The following is a 23,084-nucleotide window of genomic DNA, read 5'->3' as shown; positions in this document are numbered from 1 at the left end:
GAGTTCTTTTGGGGGTTTTTTTTCTTCACACCTCACCCACACTTAAATGTTTTGAAAACAGAATCTTATTTTCCGCTCTCTCTGATGTCATATGAAAATTGAAGAAAAAAAAAACTGCTTGATTTTCCTCAGACAGGTTGGCTCTGCAGTATTCTGGACTAGCAAAAAAAAAAAAAAAAAAAGTACTTTGACTATAAAATAAACATAACATACAGAGGAGACCATGGGCTCATTTTGATAAAATGATGTATTTGGCTAAGTGGATTCTTTAAAGCATTTACTAGTCTTCAAAATATCAACTTGCTTCCTAAGCTTCCCCTTTTGGTCTTTTCTGTACCCAAGCCAGATCAAGCATGGGAAAGCCGTCCCTTCTCCCAGGTCCCTCGAAGTTTATCCCTGAAGGCTAAACAAGAAAAAGCAGTAAACAGAGCCAAGGAAGGAAGGGATGGCAGGCCCTATATAGATACCAGGAGTGGGTAATGCCCCGCCCCCGCCCCGAAGCCCGGGGTCCTGTCTCAGAGTTGCCTAAGCCTGCGGTTGTGGGTTTTCCTCCAGGTTAATACAACAGCCCAGGATGGCGCAGGGCCGCCCTGCCTGACCGAGCAGGCTGAGAGCAGTGCCGCTGGAGCCGCGCCGCAGAAGCCACCAGAGATGAATCTGTGCTGGAGCGAGATCAAGAAGAAGTCCCATAGCCTCAGGTAAGGTGGCCAGGCAGGAGCTGGGGGAGGCCGGGCCACGGCTCTGCCGGCATGAGACTGGCGCAGCACCCTGCTGTACCCGGGGCGATGATTGCTCAGTGCCCGGCGCGCTCGTTCCTTCTTTGTCATTTTTCCATTCTGCCGAGCAAAGTGGTGTGGTTTACCCTGTCCGGGCACTTGAAGATGTAAAAACAAGTGTCAGCGAATTGGAGGGGATTCCTGTTTCTGAGACTGACTCAATAGCATTGACTAGCGTTGGAGAGCAGTGCTCCCTTCATTTCTCCACATCTAAATTCATATTGATATCTTTCTTCTGTCTCTCCTTCCCCCTTCCTTTTCTCTGGCTGGCTTCTCTCATCACCACCTTCCCGTTCTCTTTCGGACTTTCTTGCACAGTTTTAATAGGAGCTGCCAAGACGTGAAGCCAAGGAATTCATGCGTAACTTTTGTATATCCATCGCTTCTTTCCTGGGTAGCTGAGCGTCATCTGCCTTCAGCTGGGGTTCGCAAATAGCAAAAGAAAAAAGAAATTGCACTTTAAGAGGGGCGATTTTGAATAGCCTGCACTGCTGCGAACGCGCGCTGGTACTGTGTGCCCAGGTACCTTCTGGCAAATTTTAAAAGGGGAAGCAAGCCAGGAAGAAGATTGCCCACAAGGTATATGTGAGTTAAAAGCGCCCACTTAGCAGCCGAGTCTGCTTTTATCTGTGAACTACAAAACAGGGAAGCGGGGAGGGTGGCAGCAAAACCCATGGGTATAGTTTGGAAAATCTGCGCACACTGTGGTTTCCCTCCCCAACCCGTTCCCAGGCATGTCCCCTTGCAATCCGGCCACGTGCACACGCATCGAGAGAGTCCACACAGTCTTGTAGTCAGGCTGAAGAGGGCCAGTTTCAGACAGGTAAAAAGCTTTGCAAATTGCTGCCTAAATATGAATCAGCACCAGGGGTTAAGGGATGAACATGTCATTAAAGTGGGACCATGAATTTACAAATTATGGATACTTATAGGACACTTCTTAGCTTGTGTGCACTTTGTACAGTGTTTTCCTCTTTGATGCCATTTGAAAATGAAAAAAAAAAGCTTGATTTTCCTCAGCTAGATTAGCTCTGCAGTATTCTGGACAGGAAATAAACATCTCTCTCTCTCTCTCTATATATATATATATACATACATACATACATATATACACATTCATCTATATACATATGAGTGTGTGCATATATCCCTCTTTGCATTGTATGAAGAGCGCACAAGAGCTTAACAGTGTCCTGACAGTTGGCTCTCTCGGGTACCCTGAAGCTGTGAAGCTGTTGGTGCCTTAAGGATTCAGCAGGCACTTGGTACTTTTTTTTTTTTCTTTAAAGCAGTCAAACTGGTGAGCACCCTCAGCTGGCTGAGTCATTAATGAGCGAGGCTTTTGTTAGCTGCACTTGTTATAAGGGGGCAGTTCAATGCTGATTTTCAGCCAGGGCACGCCCTGTCAGCTACCTTTTAGGACTGCAGCAGATTTGCTTCCTTTTCACCACTGCAACCAGAGGGGAAGCTGAAGGCCTCTGCTAGCCCTGACCTAGTCCTTTTTTTTTTTTCTTTTTTTAAGAAAAATCACCATGGGGGAATTCTTACATTTATGAGGGTAATGCCATTGAAGTCTCTGGGGAGCGACAGACACGATTTAGAAAAGAGAAAGGCTGTATTTCCATAAGGTTGATTTATGTGCCTTGGTAAGATTCATTCTTGTCGGGATTAGCAGTGCCTATCATTTAGGTGGATGAAGCAGAACTGTATAAAAGTGGAGGCCTAGAAGCTCTGAAGTGGCCTGTCAGCAAATGTGATTAAAGCAAAACCATCTCTCTCCCCATCTACCCCATACTTTATGGCTTCCCCTCCTCAAATGGTGTACGGGGATGACTGGAGCACCCTCGCGGTTCACAGGGTGCAGGGGACGCCCTTAGCATTCTCATAGGGCCAGAAGGGGGATTTCCATGGTGGTGGTGGTGGTGGTAGGGGGGCGGGGCAGCCTCTGTGTCTCATTCCATCCCCCGGAACGTTCCAGAGCTCCACCAGCAAGGTCAGACAGTGCCACAGCCAGGCCCACAGGGTCGGCCCCAAATTAAGAACCTTTTTAACTTTAGCATATTAACATAACAAATGATGACAGGCAAAGACCAATTGGATATGTCACTTCAAGGATGATACTTTCTTTTCCGGCTCTCCAGGCTCCTCCACGTGTAGAGTAGATCTGAGAGCAAAGCCAAACCACCTCCATTCTGCAGTCACCTCTGTGCTTCAGACATTGTTTATTTTTCAATTGCTTCAGCTTTTTCAGTTTCATGGCGCTTCCATAGCTAACGTCTGGAGACCACTCTGGGAAATGCGAGCAGTGTGAAGTGCACTGTGTATAAAAAGAAAGTGGATTTTTTTGTGGCAGTTGTATAACCCACACCTGACACCGGGTTAAGACCAGCTGGAAAAGTATGTCCCTGCTGCTGACTCGGCATTCCTCCGGCAGTCGCTCGTTTTATGCCTTCTCCTTGCGAGATTCATGCTGTCTCACAGTACTCTGGTCTCCTGTAAAAATACAAGTCTTGCGGCTCATAGATGTATGAACATAACATATGGTTCTCTTCCATGTAGTGTTTAGGGGACACTTAGGATGGGTGGTCCAATGGGTGCTGTTCCATCATCCAGTGTGATATTTCCATTTGATTCCTTGCTCAGGCCCCCCCTTTCACTAGGAATCGGTTAGGGTTGAGAAATGTTTATAGATTTATAGGGGGAGGGGGGGTCCAATGATTGCTTTCATTCAGAACCCTATTGATAAGCCAGTGACAGAATTAGCACTGTGGCCTCCAACCTGGACTCTCCCTAAGGTGACAGGGCACACACTGAATACTGGGTCCTAAATCATGGACTCCCTCTCGGTTTCTGTGTTGCGGAGGGGAGAGGGGTTAAGGGTACTGTGCCAACAAAGAAGCCGGGCACTGCGGTGGTGTTCCTGCATAAAATTTTGTTGTGAATAATTATGGCACTTGATACAAGTTTTTCTGGTAAGCAGTTCCTGCATTATGGAGCAGTCTTCCAGATTTGATTAGGTCAGAGTAAAACCTCCCAGTGTTTAAGAAGACGTTAAAAACCTGATTTTTTTTTCCTACAGTATAAGAGGGGAGAAATTCTAATTTTTCCTGTGGCATGAGTTGGGGTATTGTGCATATGTAGCTCTTTGGGATGGAAGGATATGGTCCTTGGATTGGATCACATCTAGCTGGTGTGGGTAGATGATTTGGGATTGTTTGGAGTAGTAATTATTTAATGGAAAGCTAGTGGACTGTGACTAAAGATAGACTATTCTGTAGTTTATTTATTTTATTTTATTTATTTATAACTTTTATATACCGGCATTCGTAAAAAAAAAACATCATGTCGGTTTACAGACAACTGAGAAAGGAAATTACAATGATAGATGGAGGAAGGATAGGAAGTTAAAAGGTGACAACTTTACTGTAGAGCCAACGGGCGCCACAGTTATTAAATGAGATTACATGTGGTTAACCAGGTTGGACATAAATTAATTATATACAAGAGGCGACAGAGTGGGGGGTAACGCGGGGTGGGGGATGAAGCGCATAGGGGAGGCGGGGTGGGGTAGGAACTGTACAAGGGGGCAGGTGGTGGCGATGGGAAGGAGAGGTGGTGACTGAATATCAGGAAGCCATAAAATGGATGGGGTGGTGAGGGAGGGAGGGTGTGTAGGGGGGCGGGGGGACACTGTACTAGGGAGAGGGAAATAATGAGTGTTGAGGAGAAGTCAAATGCTAGGGTTGAGAGGCGTTGGGATAGGCCTGTTTAAATAACCAGGTCTTGATTCCTTTTTTGAATTGATTAAGTGAAGGTTCTAGTCGGAGCTCGGTGGGGAGGGAGTTCCAAAGGGTGGGGCCGGCGATGGAGAAGGCTCTCGCTCTGGTGTTTGTGAGGTGAGCAATTTTGAGTGAAGGGGTGTGGAGGGTGCCCGCAAGGGAGTTTCTGGTAGGACGGTTGGCCTGGTGGAAGTGTGGCATATCTTCGATCCAGGGGGAGTTATTTTTATATAGCGTGTTATGTATGATAGTAAGTGTTTTGTATTGAGAGCGATAGGTGATTGGTAGCCAGTGGAGGTTTTGTAATATGGGAGTAATATGATCAGTCTTTCTTGAGTTTGTAAGGATGCGAGCCATGGCATTTTGTAAGATTTGGAGGGGTTTGATTGTGAAAGCTGGAAGGCCTATTAGCAGTGAGTTGCAATAGTCAAGTTTTGATAGTATAGTGGTTTGCATAACGGTACGGAAGTCATGTGCGTGGAGGAGAGGCTTAAGTTTTTTGAGGGTTTGGAGTTTATAGAAGCCCCCTTTTAGGAGTGATTTGATGTGGGATTTGAAGCTAAGTTGTGTATCTAAGAGAACTCCTAGATCTCTGACAGTGGACGGAGGTGTGAGATTTTGTGAAGTGTTCTGTTGCAGTTGGTGAATGGATAAGCTGGGTTGATTAGTAATAATTAGGATTTCAGTTTTTGAAGTATTGAGTGCAAGGTGTAGGTTGGAAAGGAGTGCGTTGATAGATGTGAGGCATGTCTCCCAGAAGTGCAGGGTTTCGTTGAGGGAGTTTTGGATGGGGATTAGTATTTGTACGTCGTCAGCGTACAAGAAGAATTTTAGTCCCAGTTTGGATAATAAGTGGCAAAGAGGGAGAAGGTAGATGTTAAAGAGGGTGGAGGAAAGGGAGGAGCCCTGGGGTACGCCTTGTGAAAGAGGAATGTGTGTGGATTCGGATTTATCAAGTTTGACTAAGTACTTTCTGTGGTCAAGGTAGGAGGAGAACCATGATAGGGCTGTGTTAGAGATGCCTATCTCTGCTAAGCGTGATATTAAGATTTTGTGGTTCACCGTATCAAAAGCTGCTGAGATATCTAAGAGGGCTAGAATGTATGATTGGCCGTGGTCCATGCCTTTTAGGATGGTGTCTGTTATTGCAAGTAGGAGCTTTTCCGTGCTTCGGTTTTTGCGAAAGCCGTACTGGGCGGGGTGGAGGATATTGTTATCTTCTAGGAAGTCGGTAAGTTGTGTGTTGACCACTTTCTCCAGAATTTTAGAAATAAAAGGTAGGTTGGAGATGGGCCTGTAGTTTGCTGGATCATTTTGGTCGAGGGTGGGCTTTTTTAGTAGGGGCTTTACGATGGCGAGTTTAAGCGGGTCGGGAACCGTCCCGAAGGTAAGGGAGCAGTTTATGATATCCGCTAACGGTCTTGCTATGACGGAAGGGATAGTGAGGAGGAGTTTAGATGGGATGTTGTCGGCGATGTGGGTGGCTGGCCGCATCTTTTTTAGGATGGCGTTGACTTCCATCGTAGTGGTGAGATCAAGGGATGTGAGGTTAATGTTGTTGGTGGTGGGTGGGAGGTCGATGTGAGTGGGTTTGGGGGGGAGACGATTGAGAATGTTGGTGATTTTGTTTTTAAAGTGATCTGCTAGTTTATTGCATTTCTCTATGCTATTATCTTCCTGGGGGGAAAGGAGTGGTGGACTTTGTGAGTTCTGCTACATAGGAGAATAGGGCGGTAGGGTTGAATTTGTAGCTGTGAATTTTTGCTGCATAGAAGTCACGTTTGGCGTGGAGTGTTGCTTGTCGGTATAGGTGTAGGGTGTGTTTGTAGGCTACTTTGAGTGTGGGGGTGGGTTGTTTTCGCCAGGAGCGTTCTTTGGCTCTAAGGTCTTGTTTTAATTTTTTGAGTTCACAGGTGTACCATGGTTTTCTTTCTGTTTGGTTGGGGTTTATTACTTTGTGGACGGTGGGGCAGATGTTGTTGGCTATGTCAGCAGTAAGCTTATCCCATGACAGGAGAGCATTATCTGGGTTGGTGAGGTCGAGGTTTTCACTTACGTTATTGAAGGCTTGGGAGAGTTCTTCTGAGGAGCATGGTCTATGGTAGGAAATTGTCTTTTTGTGTGATTTGGTGTTGGAGGCATTTATGTTGGTGTTGATGTTGAGCTGGGTGTTGATGAGGCAATGGTCGGACCAGGGGATGGGTGTGGTGATTGGTGCATGGGGTGTAGAGAAGCTAGTATTAGCAAAAAGGAGGTCGAGTGTGTGCCCAGCTTTGTGCGTGGGATTGGTGATGAGCTGTTTAAAGCCCAGGGCTTTGAGAGAGACAAGTAGGGTTTCGCAGGATGTGGTGAGGGGGTGGATGTCTACGTGGAGGTTGAAATCTCCGAGTATTACTGCTGGGGTGTCTGGCTTTATATTGTTAGTAATGTATTCAATGAGGGGGGACGGGTCCTGTTCCAGAATGCCGGGGGGGGGCGTAGATGAGGCAGACCTGCAGGGTTTTAGATTTAAAGAGCCCAATCTCGAGTCTCGGGGGGGGAGGGGGAGTTGGTCTGTAGTTTGAGGTGCAGGTATTTCTTGGCGGCAAGGAGAATGCCACCTCCTCTTTTATTTTTGGGCCTAGGGATGGAGAAGATGTCGTATGTCTGTGTTGGGAGTTGGTTGATGAAGACCTGGTCTGAGTTCTTTAGCCATGATTCAGTAATGGCACAGATATCAGGGCTGGTGTCTGTGAGTAGGTCTTGTAGGATTGGTGCTTTCTTTATGATTGATTGGGCGTTGCAGAGGGTGATGGCTAGGGTGGCCAGACCCAATAGTTGTGTGAGGGGTGTGATCATGATGGGCACTAGTGATTTATGTTGTGTGAGGGTGTGATTGTGTGTTGGGTGGACAATCCTTCGCATGGGGTAGTGTATGATGGGTATAGTGGGGAGACACATTTCAGGAGGGGGGAGGTGGGTCGTTGAAAGGGTAGAGGGTGCTTGTGCTATGGGCATGTTTTAAATTTGTTTGATTTTGATGTATTTAATGTATTATTTTGCTTGCGTTTTCTATGCTTGTTTATCACTTTGAATGGCCAAATGACCAGAAAAGGGATTATAAACTAAATAGACATAAGCCTAATATCCATAGTGCAACTGTGAAGGTGTGGTCTCTTCCCCAGGGTCTCTTATTTTTCTGTAGATGGAATGTGAAGCTGCCCTGGGCAGATTGTCCCATTAGGGAATCTGCTGAAATACCTGAGAACCTTTGCTTGATCTTCCATTTTCTCCTCTCTCCTCTGCTGTGCCTTCTGCCACTGTTTGCTCTAGTAGAGCATCAGTGTGGTGGCTTCTTTCCCTCCTCTGACCTCCCGAGTATGGTACCAACTATGTATCCAATCTTTCATCTACCAGTGTTTGCCAGATTGGCAGCAGAGTCTTTCAGACTGAGGGTCATTGAAAGGACTTTAAAACAAAAATCTCTACTTTTAACTCCTGTCTCTAGCATAGGAAGGTTGGGAAGACTTCCTTCCAACAAAAATCGCACAATGAGTAAACAACTAAAAAATGAGAGGTAAATCACCAACCACTGAATGTGAGCTGGAAATGCGGTAAATCTCTTAACTGACTACAACACTTCAGCCAAGGCTTTAGGCCTGTACTATGCCAAAATAAGGGAACTGAAAGGAAAAGCTCCTACCCTTTCAGCTGTAAACTAAAAAAATCCACACAGGCACTAGAGGTCACTCTATTATATAGGAATAGGAATTAACTATTACATTAAATTTCCATGGGGGCACTGTGGCAGAGATGGTACATTCCTCTACTCCAGGGAAGGCCAATTCCATAGAAACATAGTAATGACAGCAGAAAACCACCAAATGGTCCATCCAATCTGCCCAGCAAGCTTCCCTCGGTAGTAACTGTCACTCCCTGCAGTTATCCCAAGCCTTAGGATAACCCATAAAAATTTCAGCTAGCAACATTTTTTACTGGGTGATGAGCTTTCTTGAAAAGTCAGACAGTGCTGCTTGACGTGTGTTGCTTATGGACTTTGCCGTAGAAGCCGTCCTGTGCTTTTTCCCTTATGCCTGAGCACAGAAGTTGGGGCCCTCTTGGTTATTGTCTGAATCCAATTCCTCTTCCCCCCCCCCTACTGTCGAAGCAGGGAGCAGTGTTGCAGTTATATTAAAAGCATCAAGGCTTATTGGTTAAGGGTAGTAATCTCTCCAGGCCTTCTGCTAAGGGTGGTAACCACCGCACCAGCAAGTTATCCCCCTGCACACATTTCTTCATGTCCATCCTCAAGCCTTTAGAGATGGACAGTGTTTATCCCATGCTCCTTTGAATTCTTTCACAGTTTTTGTCTTCACCACCTCCTCCGGAAGGGCATTCCAGGTCTCCACCACCCTCTCCGTGAAGAAATATTTCCTGACATTGGTTCTGAGTCATCCCCGCTGGAGTTTGATTTCATGACCCCTAATTCTATTGTTTTCTTTCCAATGGAAAAGGTCCAACGATGGTGCATCACTGAAACCTCTCAGGTGTCTGAAGGTCTGTATCATATCTCCCCTGCACCTCCTCTCTTCCGGGGTGTACATGTTCAGATCCTTCAGTCACCCTTCTCTGGACCGCCTCGATCCTGTCTTTCTCCTTTCTTGAGATTATGGGGCTCCAGAACTGAACTCAGTACAGAAAGGTGTCAGTTTAAAAAAAAACTTCTCAAAAAATATAATTGAACTTAAGGTAGATGATTGAACAGTCCAGGTGGTCCTAAAGCCTTTGTTAGCCAGGCACACCGTCAGGCTTACTGATACCTTTCTGACACCATTCGTTTCTTGTGCTATTACTGCTGACCATTTAAATATAGTTATTTTTTGGGTCCCTTTTATTTATATTGTTGGAAAAGTCCATTAACCATTACTAAGGGTAGAGTTGCAGAAATCCACTGTTTATTCTTGGGATAAGCAGCTTGGAATCTGTCTACCCCTTGGGATCTTGCCAGGTACTTGTAGCCTGGATTGGCCACTGTTGGAAACAGGATTTGGGGCTTGGACTGACCCAGTATGACATTTCTTATGTTCTCATTTTGTTTTTCAAAATCTGTAAACCCTCTCCTAGAGAAGGGGACCCAGAATTAGTAGTGGTAGCAGCCTCTTGCTGGTGGTCTCAAGAGGCCATGAACCCGGTGCGTGATGCCAGGATAGAGGGAGGAGTGGTTAGAGAGGGATGACATTCTGCAGTGAGAGGTGGCATTTGAAGGTTCCTCTCTAACAGGGAAGTGCAGCTGCAGTGCTGGAGCTGGATCTTCTCTCGGCAGGAGTATCCTATCCTAAGGAAGTGGCTGGGGTCCAAGGTCAGGGTGTCCGGCTCTCCAGAAGGAGGAAGAAGTATGTTAGGAGTCCAGAGCGAGTCTGGGGAAGACAAGAAGTACTTTCAAGGCAGACAGGATTAGATGCATATTCCTCACCTCTGCTGGGAAAGTGCTGCAGACGTTTGGAATAAGAGGATTGTCCTTTACAGGAGTTCTAGCAAGAAAATTGCCCGTTAGAGGATGCTCCGGAAGAGATGGTGACAGAAAAGGGGAATCGGCCAGAGACTCATCTGCTGTGAGACTGGAAGAGAGAGAAAAAGGGAGAGCTGCTTTCCAAAGATCCCAGAGAGAGGCTTCCTGTCCCAGAGAGCTTACCTGACAAGGATGTGCAGCCTATGCTACTGAGAGAGACTGAGTTGAGTTATCTTGTTTTAGGACTTATTTTCCTGAAACATTTGGCGCAGTAACGCTTAGTGTACTGCTGTGGATTTTGTTTCCCTGCCGTCAGTGACCAGTAAAGACTTATTTTTGCACAACTGCTTTTGTGTGCAGTGTTGTGTTTTTGGCTGACCTTGTCTGATCTGGTGTGCAGAAGAGCTCCAGGGAATATAGAAAACCCTAAAGGCCTTGATAATTTGACCTTTTTCCTCCCTGTGCAGGAAGAACCCGGGAGGCATAGGTACTGCTCTGGCCCACGACCTGCCCAGTGAGCCCCTGAGCCTGTGACCAGATTGGGGCAGGGGCTACATCTACGATTGCTTTGGTGTTAACTTCCTTGAGCTAACATTGGAAAGAAAGTGTAGAAATCCAAGATAAATAACTAATGCTCTATGCGCGCCGAAGCCGGGAGATATGCGTGTGACTCACTGGGGCCCGTGCCGCGCAGATTTTAAAACCCGCACAGGAGCGCGCATATCTCCTGGTTCGCGCACAAAAATGATTTTCGCTGGGCGTGGTCTGGGCGGAGCCTGGGCAGGACTTGAGAGCTGGAATTGCACAATGAAGCCTGGGCGTAAGTCTTTACGCGCACCCAGCGCGCCAGGGTTCCCTATCACGTAGTTTTAATTCTGCTGTGGATGGCGTGCAAGTTGTAAAACAAAGAAAAATAGGGTAGTCAGCAGGGTTTTAAGGCGAGGGCCTAATAGGGAAAAAGGGAGACTGGTTATCTATGGGAGGATAGAAAGTCCTCTCCTTTACTGGGGCAACCTGGGGACAAACTGGGAATAGAAGTAATTGTGTTGACGTGCATGTCTAGTAAAATCCCCCCTGACTTGTGCGAGCAAGGCGGCGTTTGCGAGCACATGCGCGCGTCGATATGAAATCGTGTGCACATGTACGCGCAAATAGCCGATTTTAAAACGCGCATAAATATGAGCGTATCTTTTAAAATAGCCACGTCCACGTGCACGCGTAAGCAAATGTGCGCACATGTACACCTGTGCGCGGCTCTTAAAACGTATCTCTATGGAAGAAGGCCCAAAGGAAGCGTGACCAGAGCCTCCACCAGTGCCGGGGGGCCTGACTCAAGAAGCCGCTGCTACTGGTAGCAAGGCCCCGGCTGAGACATCAAAGCAGCTAAGCGCTCCCTCTCTTAAAGCCCTGTCCTTTTTTTTTTTTTTTTTAATTTTTAATCTAGCTTCTTAGACAGATGGTAACATCTGGTTAGCTGACACCATAAGCAAAATTTAAGATCGGGCATAATTAGGGGGAAAATATTCTATCTGTCTGTTACACTCCCATAAAAAGTCTAACATCATAATGTCTCTTTCTGACCAATAAACTTTTGAACAGATTGGCAAGCAGCCAGGCCACCACACTGCCAGCCGGTGACTCAAAGCCCCAGTTTTGTTTCCTTGTGAGTTGCTAAAAGGAGCTGCACACATAACATGAGTTGAAGCTGGGGACACTGTTGTCCTATTCTGCTGAGATAGGGGAATGAGCTGGTGATGGGGAAGACTGAGAATGAGCGGAGGAATGAAAATGGAGGGGAGGGGGGGGGATTGAGAGTTGAGGCGGGGAGAGATGACCAGGGGGGGGGGGGGGGGTGAAGCACGAAGATTGATATTTTGGGGTAGGAGGGGTGGCATTGAGGGAAGCTGAATCGAGTGGAAGAGGGGAGAAAGGAATGAAGATTAAGAAAGAGAGGGGAAAAGAGAGGACCAGGGACTGATCAGACACGCACAATTTAAAGAACGCCTTTGGAAGATGTGTGTACTCCCTGGAGGCCACCTTTCCAATCCCGACTTGGTCTGTGCTACACAGTGAAACCTGCAAATTCTCAAATCCTGTCGTTTCTGACCAGCGTACGTCTAGTGTCCAGTAAAAGCCTGGAAGTCAGTTTTCTTGCACAATTTTTAAATTGTGCGTCCTTTACTCAAGGTTTTCATTCTTGGAACCACTGGAAGGGAAACAAAATCCACAGGAAAAAAAAAACTGTGGAAGCATAAACTTATGCATGCAAGACAAGTGCTGTAAGGTTGAAAGGGATAAATTGATGAAGGAGAAATGATGCAAGCATTCTGACTGCAAGCTCGCTGCATTCCTGTAACCCAGTCCTCAAGCCTTCCCCGGGCCGTAAGCCGGCTCTTCAGACCGCTTTTGACACGTGGGTGCTCCGGGGTTTGTCGTGCGGCACGGACACCATTGGAAAGTGGAAAACAGGTTCTGTGCTGCTTGTACATTCCTGAGGGGCCGGCCTGATCACAGGGAGTGACCCAGACTGTAAGTTTAGTGGTTTTCTTATGTTTGTTTATTTAGTTTATCTGCCACAAGATTGTACTATCCTCCTTCCTTGCCTGTAACTCCTTCACCCCGGTTATCTGAAATTCTGTTCGATCAGAAGCTCATCTTGAGAGTAGTTACCTGGTTTTTCCTAAAAGAAGAAAGATGTGGTTGTTTAAACAGTTGTATGGCTAATCCTGTGACCTGGCCTAGGTATTACTTAGGAGTCCAGCAATCAGGCTTAGCGACTGTGTTATTTTGGGATAGGGCATTAGATTGATATGGCATATTTCTGCTGCTGATTTTTATTTTTTGTTGTTTTTGCTAGTTTTTAAAAAAAAGCTGTATTTATTGATGGGTTTTGCGTATTTTATGACCGCTGTATTGATTATTTTGTTGTTAGATTGTAACCCACTTTATGATTTTTCAAGTGAAAAGAATGAATAAATAAAATAGGGCTGACAGACAGGAACTGCGCTACACTGATAAGGTTGTCCGTCATTGTCTTTGGGATTACTCAAACTCGGGCAAAAAACAATCCCACAAATACCCACAAACAATCTGTGAGCTGAGTGAATCACAGGGTTGGACCTCAGGAGGAACAGTCCTGGGGCAGGCGGCTGAATCCGCACGGATTCCTGATCTTTGACTGGCAGAGGCTACTTCTGATGATACCGGCGTTTCAGCGTGTCCTGCTGGATAAGTAATTTGCTCTCCTTCCACCGCAGGGCTCGTCTGGAAGCGTTCATGGACCACAGTGGGAAGCTGCAGCTCCCGCTGCAGGAGATCATTGATTGGCTGAGCCAGAAGGACGAAGAGCTGTCTGCGCAGCTGCCGCTCCGCGGGGATGCTGCCCTAGTGCAGCAAGAAAAAGAGATGCACGCGGTAAGTTATCCCACATAAACTCGGATGCCGCTAAATCACTGTCATTCTGAACTTTCCCTATCCCTGTCTCCCCAGTAGCATGAGTGCCACGTCGCTCACACGTTTCGTTGATAGAACCGTGCCAAATGCATGCACGACGGTATTTCCCTATATTAAAAGACCCTAACAGCACCCATTAACTTATATCACATCTGTATAAGTGAATGCAAGGAATGCAGCCTTTCTGGAAAGGTGTATAAGACCGTGCGTTAGAGCTTTCTAGTCCTAGCTGGTGTTCGTATAATTCAGTAGCAGTTCTCAGAGGTTACGGTGTCAATATTTTCCGTGCTGCGTGGGAAACAAGTCAATATCTCTGGGCTGTTTCAGATCTTTGTTTTGCTGCTTTGTTCCTTTTACCATGGGCTGTCCTCCAAGGGCATCCCCATTCACCATAGAATCTGCAGGAGGCCAGACACAGGTTGGGCTTTCCAATCAAAGAACCTGACAAGGACCTCTTATCAGCTTCTAGCAATGGTTAAAAAGTGAAGGCAGCCAGGCTCTGTCTTCAGTCCAGAGATTACTCTGAGCTAGATACCTCTCTGCTTTTTCAAAGGATGTTGCTGAAGTCATTTCTCCCCAAAAGCTGCTTCCCCCCCCCCCCCCCAAGATTAACAAGTAGCACCATCTTTCTCTAATTCCCAGAAAGGTCTCAGTTTGCATTCTGATATCTCAGCCTACCCAGGAAACTCTGTTCTGTGGGAGATATATTTATTTCATTCCATTTATAAACTGCTTTTGCAATTCAACACAAAGTGACATATATCATAATAAATATCACAAAAGCAACCCAATAAAATGAAAGCTTATTAATATCTAAAATTCCACTCAATTAAACATTAAAATCCACCCACCTAACAAACTCAGATAACACCCCCTCTCCAAGAGCTAACTCAATAATCAAGTCATTATTTATAACATAAAAACCCAAATCCAGCTGCCTCATTGTACTCAACTACCATTCCCATGCTACTCACTCAAGTTCATGATACCAACAAGCCCTCCTTAAAACAAACTCCACTGCCATAAATCCCAGAAGGCCAGGTGAAATTTTTCCTAAAACAGACTCCACTACCATAAACTCCATTCTGCCTATACAAAATCGCCAAATATCTCTTTAAAAAACCATCTGAATTGGGCAGGAAAAGCAACACTAGTTAAGTTCAGAGACCAGCGTGATGAGAAGGGGATGATTAGACATTTGAATACAAGCATTATTTTACTTATTTAATTGTATTTCAAACTGCCTTTCCAGCGTTGCAGCCAAGTTGCTGCACAATAATGCAAAGACAGCAAGATGAATAAAGCAAAATAAACAAAAAAAAATCTAAATTAATTACAAGTAAGAACACAATTCATATTAAAATCAGTACATAAGAGCAATAACAGCAGTAAAGCAAGCATAAACAGAAAAATAAAATATATATAAAATCAATATAAGCAAGAGCCAGAAGGCATAAAACCAATTAGACAAACAGAACCATCTCTTATACTTCAAAATCTGTAGAAGTAACATTTTCTGATTTTAATGTTGAGAAGAAGAGGGAGGAGGAGTTCTGCTCAGGAAAAGCATAATCAGGTGACATTGTACTCATTTCACTCTATGATATATTGGAGCCTGAAGAAACAGAGAAACCATAGCATAGGGGCTGGCAATTTCTTTTTGACCTGGTACCAAAAAGGGTCAATAATGATCTTAGCACTGTTTACTGTACCGCTGGGGAGGGCTATCCCCTTGATAAAACCACACTGAGGGTACCGGGGGTGGGGGAGGGGGTGCCTCTGATCTGGACTATGGGGGTTCCTCTGCAGTCATGGAGGATGGGGTATCCATTGCTGTGGGGGAGGGGAAGGATATTTGCTGTCTTGATATGCCACAAGGAGATAGGGAGGAGGTGGCATCTCTGATCTCTATAGCTGCCAACCCTGATGTGCCCTGCCTGACACTGCTGGCACTTAGTTTATTTTAACACATCGTGGGCTGGCTATGCTTGTCTCATGCCAGCATTTTCTAGCAAGCGGTTTGTTGGCTAGGAGGGCTTTGCGTACAGTGCCGGGGAGTTGCCGACCCCTGCTGCAAGAGATCAGCTGCACCATTTCAGTGTTTTATTGTCCCTTCTCCCCTCCTTGCAGACTTTCATGGAGGAAGTGAAGTGTAGGGGCCCATACATTTACTCTGTTCTGGAGTCAGCGCAGCTCTTCCTATCCCAGCATCCCCTTGAGGAACCAGAGGAACCGTCTCTGGAGAGCAAAGGTACGTGTGGAGCCTTCATCCTCAGGCCAGTGTGGCTTCCTCCTCCTCTCCTGTCTGGACATTGCAGAATTGTGGCTTAGAGAGCAGCTCTCAGTTTCTTCAGGGACTGTGGGGCTCAAGACAGCCCAAAGCATTTTGGGCCGGATTTTAAAAAGGTTACGCGCGCCGGGCCTATTTTAAAAAGGCTCGGCGACGTGCGTAAAGCCCCGGGACGCATGTAAGTCCCGGGGCTTGCAAAAAGGGGCGGGGAGGGGGCGGGGAGGGGGCGTGGCCAGAGGCCTCTGCACGGCTGCTGGGCTGGGGATCGCGTGCTGGCAGTTGGCCGACGCGCGCAACTTACTTCAGCCCCAGGGCTGAAGTAAGTTTTAAAACAAGAAAGAAAACAAGAAAAAGGTAGGGGAGGAAAGGGCGGGGGAGGTAGGGGAAGGGAAGGCAGCGCGCCGACCTCCGATGTTATAACTTGCGCCCGCCTAAGTTATAAAATCGGGCATAGATGTGCGTGCGCCGGGTAGTGTGCGCACATGTACGCCCGCGCGCAACCCTTTTAAAATCTACCCCTTTGCTTTCTGAAGGCCAAAAAGCAACTGTCACAAAAGAACATGACATATTTGGCTCCTTTACTGTGAAAAACAGATATTCATCATGTGCCAGAGGAGAAACTACTCTAGACACTGCATTGACACCCTTCATTCTGCCCATAAAAGCTTAGTCATCCAAATATGTACCTTTTTAATATAACTTGTCTTTATTGGGCATATGTGAAATCCTAAGATACTAAAGTGGTGTATCATGCTTAAAGCTAATTTTTTTTAACAAACATGCAAAAGAATTCCCTAAATTTATGGCTCAGGAAAATGTTTTTAGAAGATAATTTTATAAGAAGAAATTCTTATTTTTATTACAAAATGAGTGAAAACTGGTATGTTAATGTATGCTCTGCAAACTGAAGAAAGGTGATCTTTATCTAATCGTTACCTGCCATAAAAACACTCTACCTTGCAAGGTTTCAGTTAATCAACAAATGTAAATCCCCAGTGTTTTTTGAAGAAAAGCTAATCAATATTGTCTGGCAAATTTGTAAACCGTTCAACTCGCATGTCTTACCGGCACGATTCTTTTTTGCTTGGTAGTTCTTTATCATATGTTTTACTAAGGCTCAGCGCAGGGTTCTCCATCGCTCTTAGATTTTTTGCTAAGTTAGTTCATTCTCCTGTGTTTTGCTAATACTCGCCAACAAGCCCTTTTTTTTTTTTTTCACCTTCATCGGGGGTTACAAAGTTAACTTATAAGTTGTGGGGGAAAAAAAAGGGGGGTGCTGTCCTGATTGTCTGCCCTGCACTAGTACTGAAACATCATCATCAGAGAGGTCCTCGGCCACAGACAGACAGAAATCGTGATGCCGCATGATTTGTCACGTCTCGCGTGACAAATCCTTGGAATGGCCACAGCATGACACACTAACTCAGAATTATCAGCATTAACCACAGCATTTCCCCGTTTCTCTCCAGCATTAAAATATTTCCGCATTAAAAAAAACAAAACAAAAAAAAACAAAAGCAGGGCAAGAACATGACTGTAATCATTTGTCTATAATATATCCCTGTCGCCACAATCAAGAAAATGAGAACTTTTTGTTAGTGGAATTCAACTTTTTTTTTTTTTTATTCGTCCACAGGAATAGAAGGAATATATGAATCCCATATTTTGCAAAAGACCATTTTTGATCGAACTGGTATCATAACAGGGGCGGGTAACTTTGATGCCGGCGCCCTGGCGCACGTCTACGAGCATATGCCGGCTCGCGCCAAAGGATGCGGCGATTTTATAACGTGCGCGTATATGCGAGCATGGTATAAAATAGGCTGTACGCGCATACAGGAGCACAGTTTTATATGGTCGCGCGCATGTACTCACAAATGCTGCCTCTACTTAATAAGTGGGGGGATTTCAGTAGACGTGTGCTGACGCAATTACCAGTTCGTTCCCAGTTTGCCCAGGCAAGGGATAGGACTTCCTAACCCCTCCTAGTTAAATAGCTTCCCTGTTAGCATGAACCCTTAAACCCCTGCTGATTAGCCTAGATTTTTTTATTTTCCTACTTACACGTTATCCATCGCAGAAGTAAAGTTGCGAGGTAGGGGACCCGGGCGCGCGCGTGTGCGTGTACATATTTACGCACTGGCTTCATTCATAAAGTCAGGAACGCCCGGGCCCCGCCCAGACCCCGCCCCTTTTTTCAAAAAATATTTTTGCGCGCACACTGGGTGATACACGCGTACGCGGGCACCTTTGAAAATCTGCGCGGCACATGCCGGCCTGAATTCTGCGGGCGTCTCCCGGCTTTGGCGTGCGAAGGGCTTTTAAAATTTGCCTCTAAGTTTTTAAACGCCATATATAATAAATCTAAAATACCTCTTCCCCCACCTTGTAAGATCAGGACATTCTTTCTCCAACCTTTTCAATAGAATTCAGTGTTTAACTATTAAACGTACTTTAATTAACAACAATTTACCAATCAGGGTACGTCTGCAGCTTTTATTCACCCCTGGCAGTATATTATTTACTTCTGGCATAAGTTCAGGCCAGAATGCTGCCGCTGCCATGCAGCCGTCAGTACTTTATGGAAGCAATTTTGACACTTTTTAGATATTCTTTTAAAGAATCTTTTTTTTGGCATAGTGTAAAAAAAAAAAGTGTTGATACCGATATTAATAGCTGCTGCTGTACCTTTGGTAAAATCAATTGGAAAAGCAAGCTGTAACAAACCGCCTTCATGTGCTATAACAGATACTATTCCAAAACATTTTTAGCAACCTTTCTCTGTTTTTAAAATGCTGCGTAAGGTTTCCGAAGCAAAAGCTTCTTTAAAAGGCCAGTGGCATGATGCTTGCTGGTGATTATGGCACTCACCTTTTATGTTACATTCAGGATCATTTATCAAAATACGTTATGGCCAGGGCCAGTGGAAGCACTAAGGGCGCCCACCATTAAAATGCCACCGGTCATCCATTGCCCCTTCCGTGTGACAGGGGCTGGCCAATGGCACAGGTAGCCCCTGTTACATGGTGAAGGCTAAAGGCCACTGGCGCCATTTTGGTTAGTGGCAGCTGACGGCCTGGGAGCATCAGATTGTTTCCGGGCCCCCCGCTGGACCACCAGGGGTTTTCATGAGTCTTCGGGGGGGGGGGGGGGGGTCAGGAGGGTGGAGGGGTTATTTTATTTAAATTAGGGGGGGGGGGGAGTGGCGGCATGTGGTTCCTGCCCCTGGAAGTAGGAGTTGGGGCTGTGACCAGGGTGCGGGGGTGTCGGTGCAACTGGGGGGGGGGGGGAGGCAGCACAAGGCAGAAGGTGCCTAGGGCACATAATCCCCTTGCACCAGCCCTGGTATGGTATTAACGCACGCGATAATGCCATAACGCACACAATAGTTATCACAACATGCGGCGCGAGTACAAATTTTATAAATTTATTCAAAGGGCAGGATTGGGGAGGGGTTTGGGCGGGATCAATGAAAATGAGGGGCATTAATGCAGTGGTGCGATAGCGTAACGCAAACTATTGCACATTTTTAAAGTTGGAAATAACTACACCTTTTTTCCTGGATAAATATCACAAATTCTGTTTCGGACATTTTTGGGCAGGGAGAGGAGTGGAGTAGAGAGAGAGAGCGAAAGCCTGAGCCTCTGGGGTGGCACACATAGTGGTCAACTATTTATACTGCTGTAGGAGGGCCAGCTAGTAACTCGAGGTGAGGATTTGGTGCTGGTCTAGGGATTTGGGGCCAGTTATACATGCAGAGTGAGATGTACGAACAGCATAGTAGACCTCGGTGAAGATTTGACGTGATCTGGAACGAGGAAAGTCACACAAAGATGAGATTTCTACAAAGTTCTCTCGCACTAGCCTGATGGACTCTCTACCAGGCTACTATCAAGCTAGGGTGAAAGAACACTGAAGTAGATGTCTCTTATCTCGTGATCCTCCAAATGCGCACCACAGGGCAAGTTCTTATGTAGGCAAGCACCTGTGCCGCCTGATGATGCCAGACATCGCCGGGTCAGATGCACACCAAGAGCTAGGAGCAGATGAAGGTGAATCTCAGGACCAGGAAGAGAGCAGCAGATGACTCCTCTCTTGTGACTAGCCCACCCCCCACCACTCACCTTTTAAAAAACATTTTGGCCTATCCCAATGATTAGAGTATCATCCACAACATGAACATCATGTCTCTTGTGAAACCCCCAGCTCCTTGTTACACTTAAAGAACGATGGGGTTCTTTTCTATATGGTGGGAGCAGTAAGAAGGGTGGGGGGGAGAGGCAGCGGAGAATAAATCTCCAAGAGCCCTCCAGTGAATTGTATACCAAAATGATACATTGATAAGGAAAATATGTTTTCCAGGCATCAGACTATCAGCTCTCTGGTTTTTTTAAATCTTATCTGAGTCATTTTGAACCTTATTTGAGTAATTTTGTGGTGTAGTACACAACACACTAGCTCCAAAACAAGTCGACTCTTATGCAAGGTCAAGTAATACATTTATTGCCTTAACTCCCCTAGGGATTTGTTTAGGGTTTAATTTCTCTTGTATACCAGGGTAAAAAATCAGGCTAGACTCCTTTCCTCCTTGACTTTCATGCTCTACTACTTCAGAGAAACTTCTGCTTTTCCTCTATAAGGGTTATTTTGAGGTTCATGTTCAAAGGGGTTTGTCCAGCTAAGTTAGTACTTAATCAGTACTAACTTAATCAGTACTAACTTAGCTGGGCAATTACAAATCCTGGGATTTTAAATTTCCCACCTTGTTGATTGTCACCAAGTTATCTGGCTAAATTATTAGCTGGCAAATAACTTAGCTGGAAATGGGGCAAAGTCAGCAGATAACTTAGCCTGATAATGCTCATATTAACTATAATCTGGATAAGTTTAGGATTGCCTCAGAACATATTACTGGTTTAGTACAAAAAATAAAAAATAAAAAAAATCCTACAGGCCAGCAGGCCCAATTCCCCCAACCTCTCCCCATCCCCCAAAATAAGGCATAGTGGGCCATAGTGGTCTGATGTTCTCCCTTCCCAGTTTGAAAATCCCAGATCTGCCTCTGGACCTCCGCCTCACCCACCAGCAATCCCTATCCCCACCTACTTGGACCTCCCTAAAATGCCAAAGGTCGCCAGGAGTGTGGAATATTTGTACCGCTCCCAGGGGCTCCAGTGTAGCTCTGACAGCAATGCTGGAGGCGTGCCTGAGATTTTCATATCCGGGTTCGGAGGAGGGAGGTGCTGGGAGAGGGTGGTGATATCGTTTTCTTAAGCCAATATGGCCCACACTGTTTCTTTCTTTGGGGAGTTGGGAGGGGTCATGAATGTTTGCGAAAAAGTGGGAAAATCCTGATTTTTTTCGGGCTCCCTGAAACATGCCGAATTGGACAATTTCATTGCAATTTTCCAATTCGGAAAAATGAATGCACATCTCTAATGTGTAGGTGCACGAAGTGCTGCAGGTAGTCCGTACTCAAAAGATAAGTGTGTCAGAGTGAGTGACGTACTGTGTTACCCTCTGTCAATCTGTCTCTGGGGGTGCTGTTGCACTCAGAGGTCCCTCCCTTACCACAGCAATCCATACCCCAGAGCAGGCAGTGTGTGTGTGCATTGGTTTTGCACAGCAGTGATCAAGTGTTTCCACTCTTGAGAAGGGGAGCCTCTGAAAGTTGACCATATGGGCTGCAGTATGCATGGCCTCAGGCCTTGTACTCTAAAATTTCCCCTAGTCTGCTTACTGTTTATACCTGGCTTTGAGTGAAGGGCGGAGATATAAAACTTGACAGCATGATACATCAAATATGCAGTCTTACAAGTGTGCATATTAGTTGACTTTTGCCTATAATGCACACCCTCCACCTCCCACCATGGAGACTTTTTAACCTAGTACTTGGAGTGGGCCTAATATTCCAGTTATTTGAGAGTGTGTAGGCTACCCAGAGCTTAAGCTGTTACTAAGGCTTGCCACTTTAGGGAGGGAGGAAGTGGATGAATGTGGGTATGCTGGGATGGCAGGAACGTGGAGTGGCAAGGATCACCTAATGGCATCAGTGTTGGGCTGATTCAGATGAATGGTTTGGATGAGGGTTTAGTGGCAGCATGTAGTGAGATACCCAGTGCAGGGGGTTGTGTTTGTGTGTATGTGGGAGGGGGGGGGGGGGTTGCTTGGCAGGTGCCAGAGGCCTGTGGCAGTCCTATTTGAGAGTCTCTTTTTCCAGTCACTGGTCTCCTTAGCCTCCTCTCTGTTGATCATATCATGCACAGTTGACATAGAAGCTGCCATCCCAGGCCCCATCATTTGATACTCACTCTGTCCTCTGTATACACTGGCAGGGTAGGGCTACCTTCTTTCTGCCATATGTAGATCTATAGCATTCCTGTGCCTACATAGAGAATGTGTGGCCTTATCTGCTGTAGAATCTAGGGAACAGGTTTTGCTTAGCACTTTCGGTGCTTCACTTGTACACTACCCAACCTTTCCCTTTGACACTGCTGTGTACTTGGTGACTGTTGCAACAGAGTGTCAACTGCTGGGTGACAACTAGGGAGGAGGAGTGAGGGAGTAGTGTCTTGTCCAGAATGTCCACAGGGGAAGAGCTGAGGGCCTGGAATTCTGCTGCTGCTGTTTGGTACAGGCAGCCTTCCACAGACTGAGTACCATGCCTGGGATCTGGAAACTACCTGTAAAGTCATCCTTACCTTACGCATGTTATAGGCTGCCTGGTCCCAAGCAGCAGCAGCCCTCTAGAACTCTGCTGTTGGCCTATGGACATTCTCGACACGACTATACTCCCTCACTCCTCCTCCCTAGTTGTCACACAGCAGCTGACACTCTGTTCCAATGGTTTGCTGTGAAAGGTACAAATGGTTGGGTACAGATAGCCTTTGAGTCATGACACAAGTGAGGGGACCAAAGATCAAGTCTTCCCCTTAACACCACACAAGCTCTACATGTACACAATATACTGTGTTGGGCAGCTAGCTACTGTCCATCTTACATACAGGCCCATGTTAGCAGAAGTTTACTAAGAGTATGCAGTGTGAAGAAGGCAACAAGAGACAATACTGAAGGTCCCCAGTAATAATCTTATTTTCTTGGTGTCTTCCTTAGGAGCATACACCAAGCGTGCAATTGAATGTCATAGCCCATATGGTCTTGCCTGCTAGATAAGTGGCTACTTGGAATGTGCCAGGGTATTCTAGCAAGCAAGTGAACCCTTTACACAAAAACCACACAATGAAAGGAGCCAACCAGGAAGTGTATTTTTCTAACCAGTGACCACTTTATTAGGGAAG

General features: G+C 45.9%; 1 protein-coding gene across 1 annotated transcript in view; it reads left to right on the top strand.

Moving 5' to 3' along the window:
- Window positions 1-23,084, top strand: part of DRP2 (dystrophin related protein 2) — a 67,653-nt gene that overhangs the window by 2,755 nt on the left and 41,814 nt on the right. The window contains exons 2-4 of the mRNA XM_029607380.1: window positions 556-698; window positions 13,301-13,457; window positions 15,627-15,747. Coding sequence (XP_029463240.1) covers window positions 652-698; window positions 13,301-13,457; window positions 15,627-15,747 — 325 coding nt within the window. The 5' untranslated portion in view covers window positions 556-651. The remainder of the gene's footprint in view (window positions 1-555; window positions 699-13,300; window positions 13,458-15,626; window positions 15,748-23,084) is intronic.

This window comes from Rhinatrema bivittatum, chromosome 6 (genome assembly GCF_901001135.1).
Source record: "Rhinatrema bivittatum chromosome 6, aRhiBiv1.1, whole genome shotgun sequence".
In the NCBI taxonomy this organism is placed as follows: Eukaryota; Metazoa; Chordata; class Amphibia; order Gymnophiona; family Rhinatrematidae; genus Rhinatrema; species Rhinatrema bivittatum.
The sequence above is the reverse complement of the archived record's forward strand: the minus strand, read 5'-3'. Positions and strand labels throughout refer to the sequence as shown.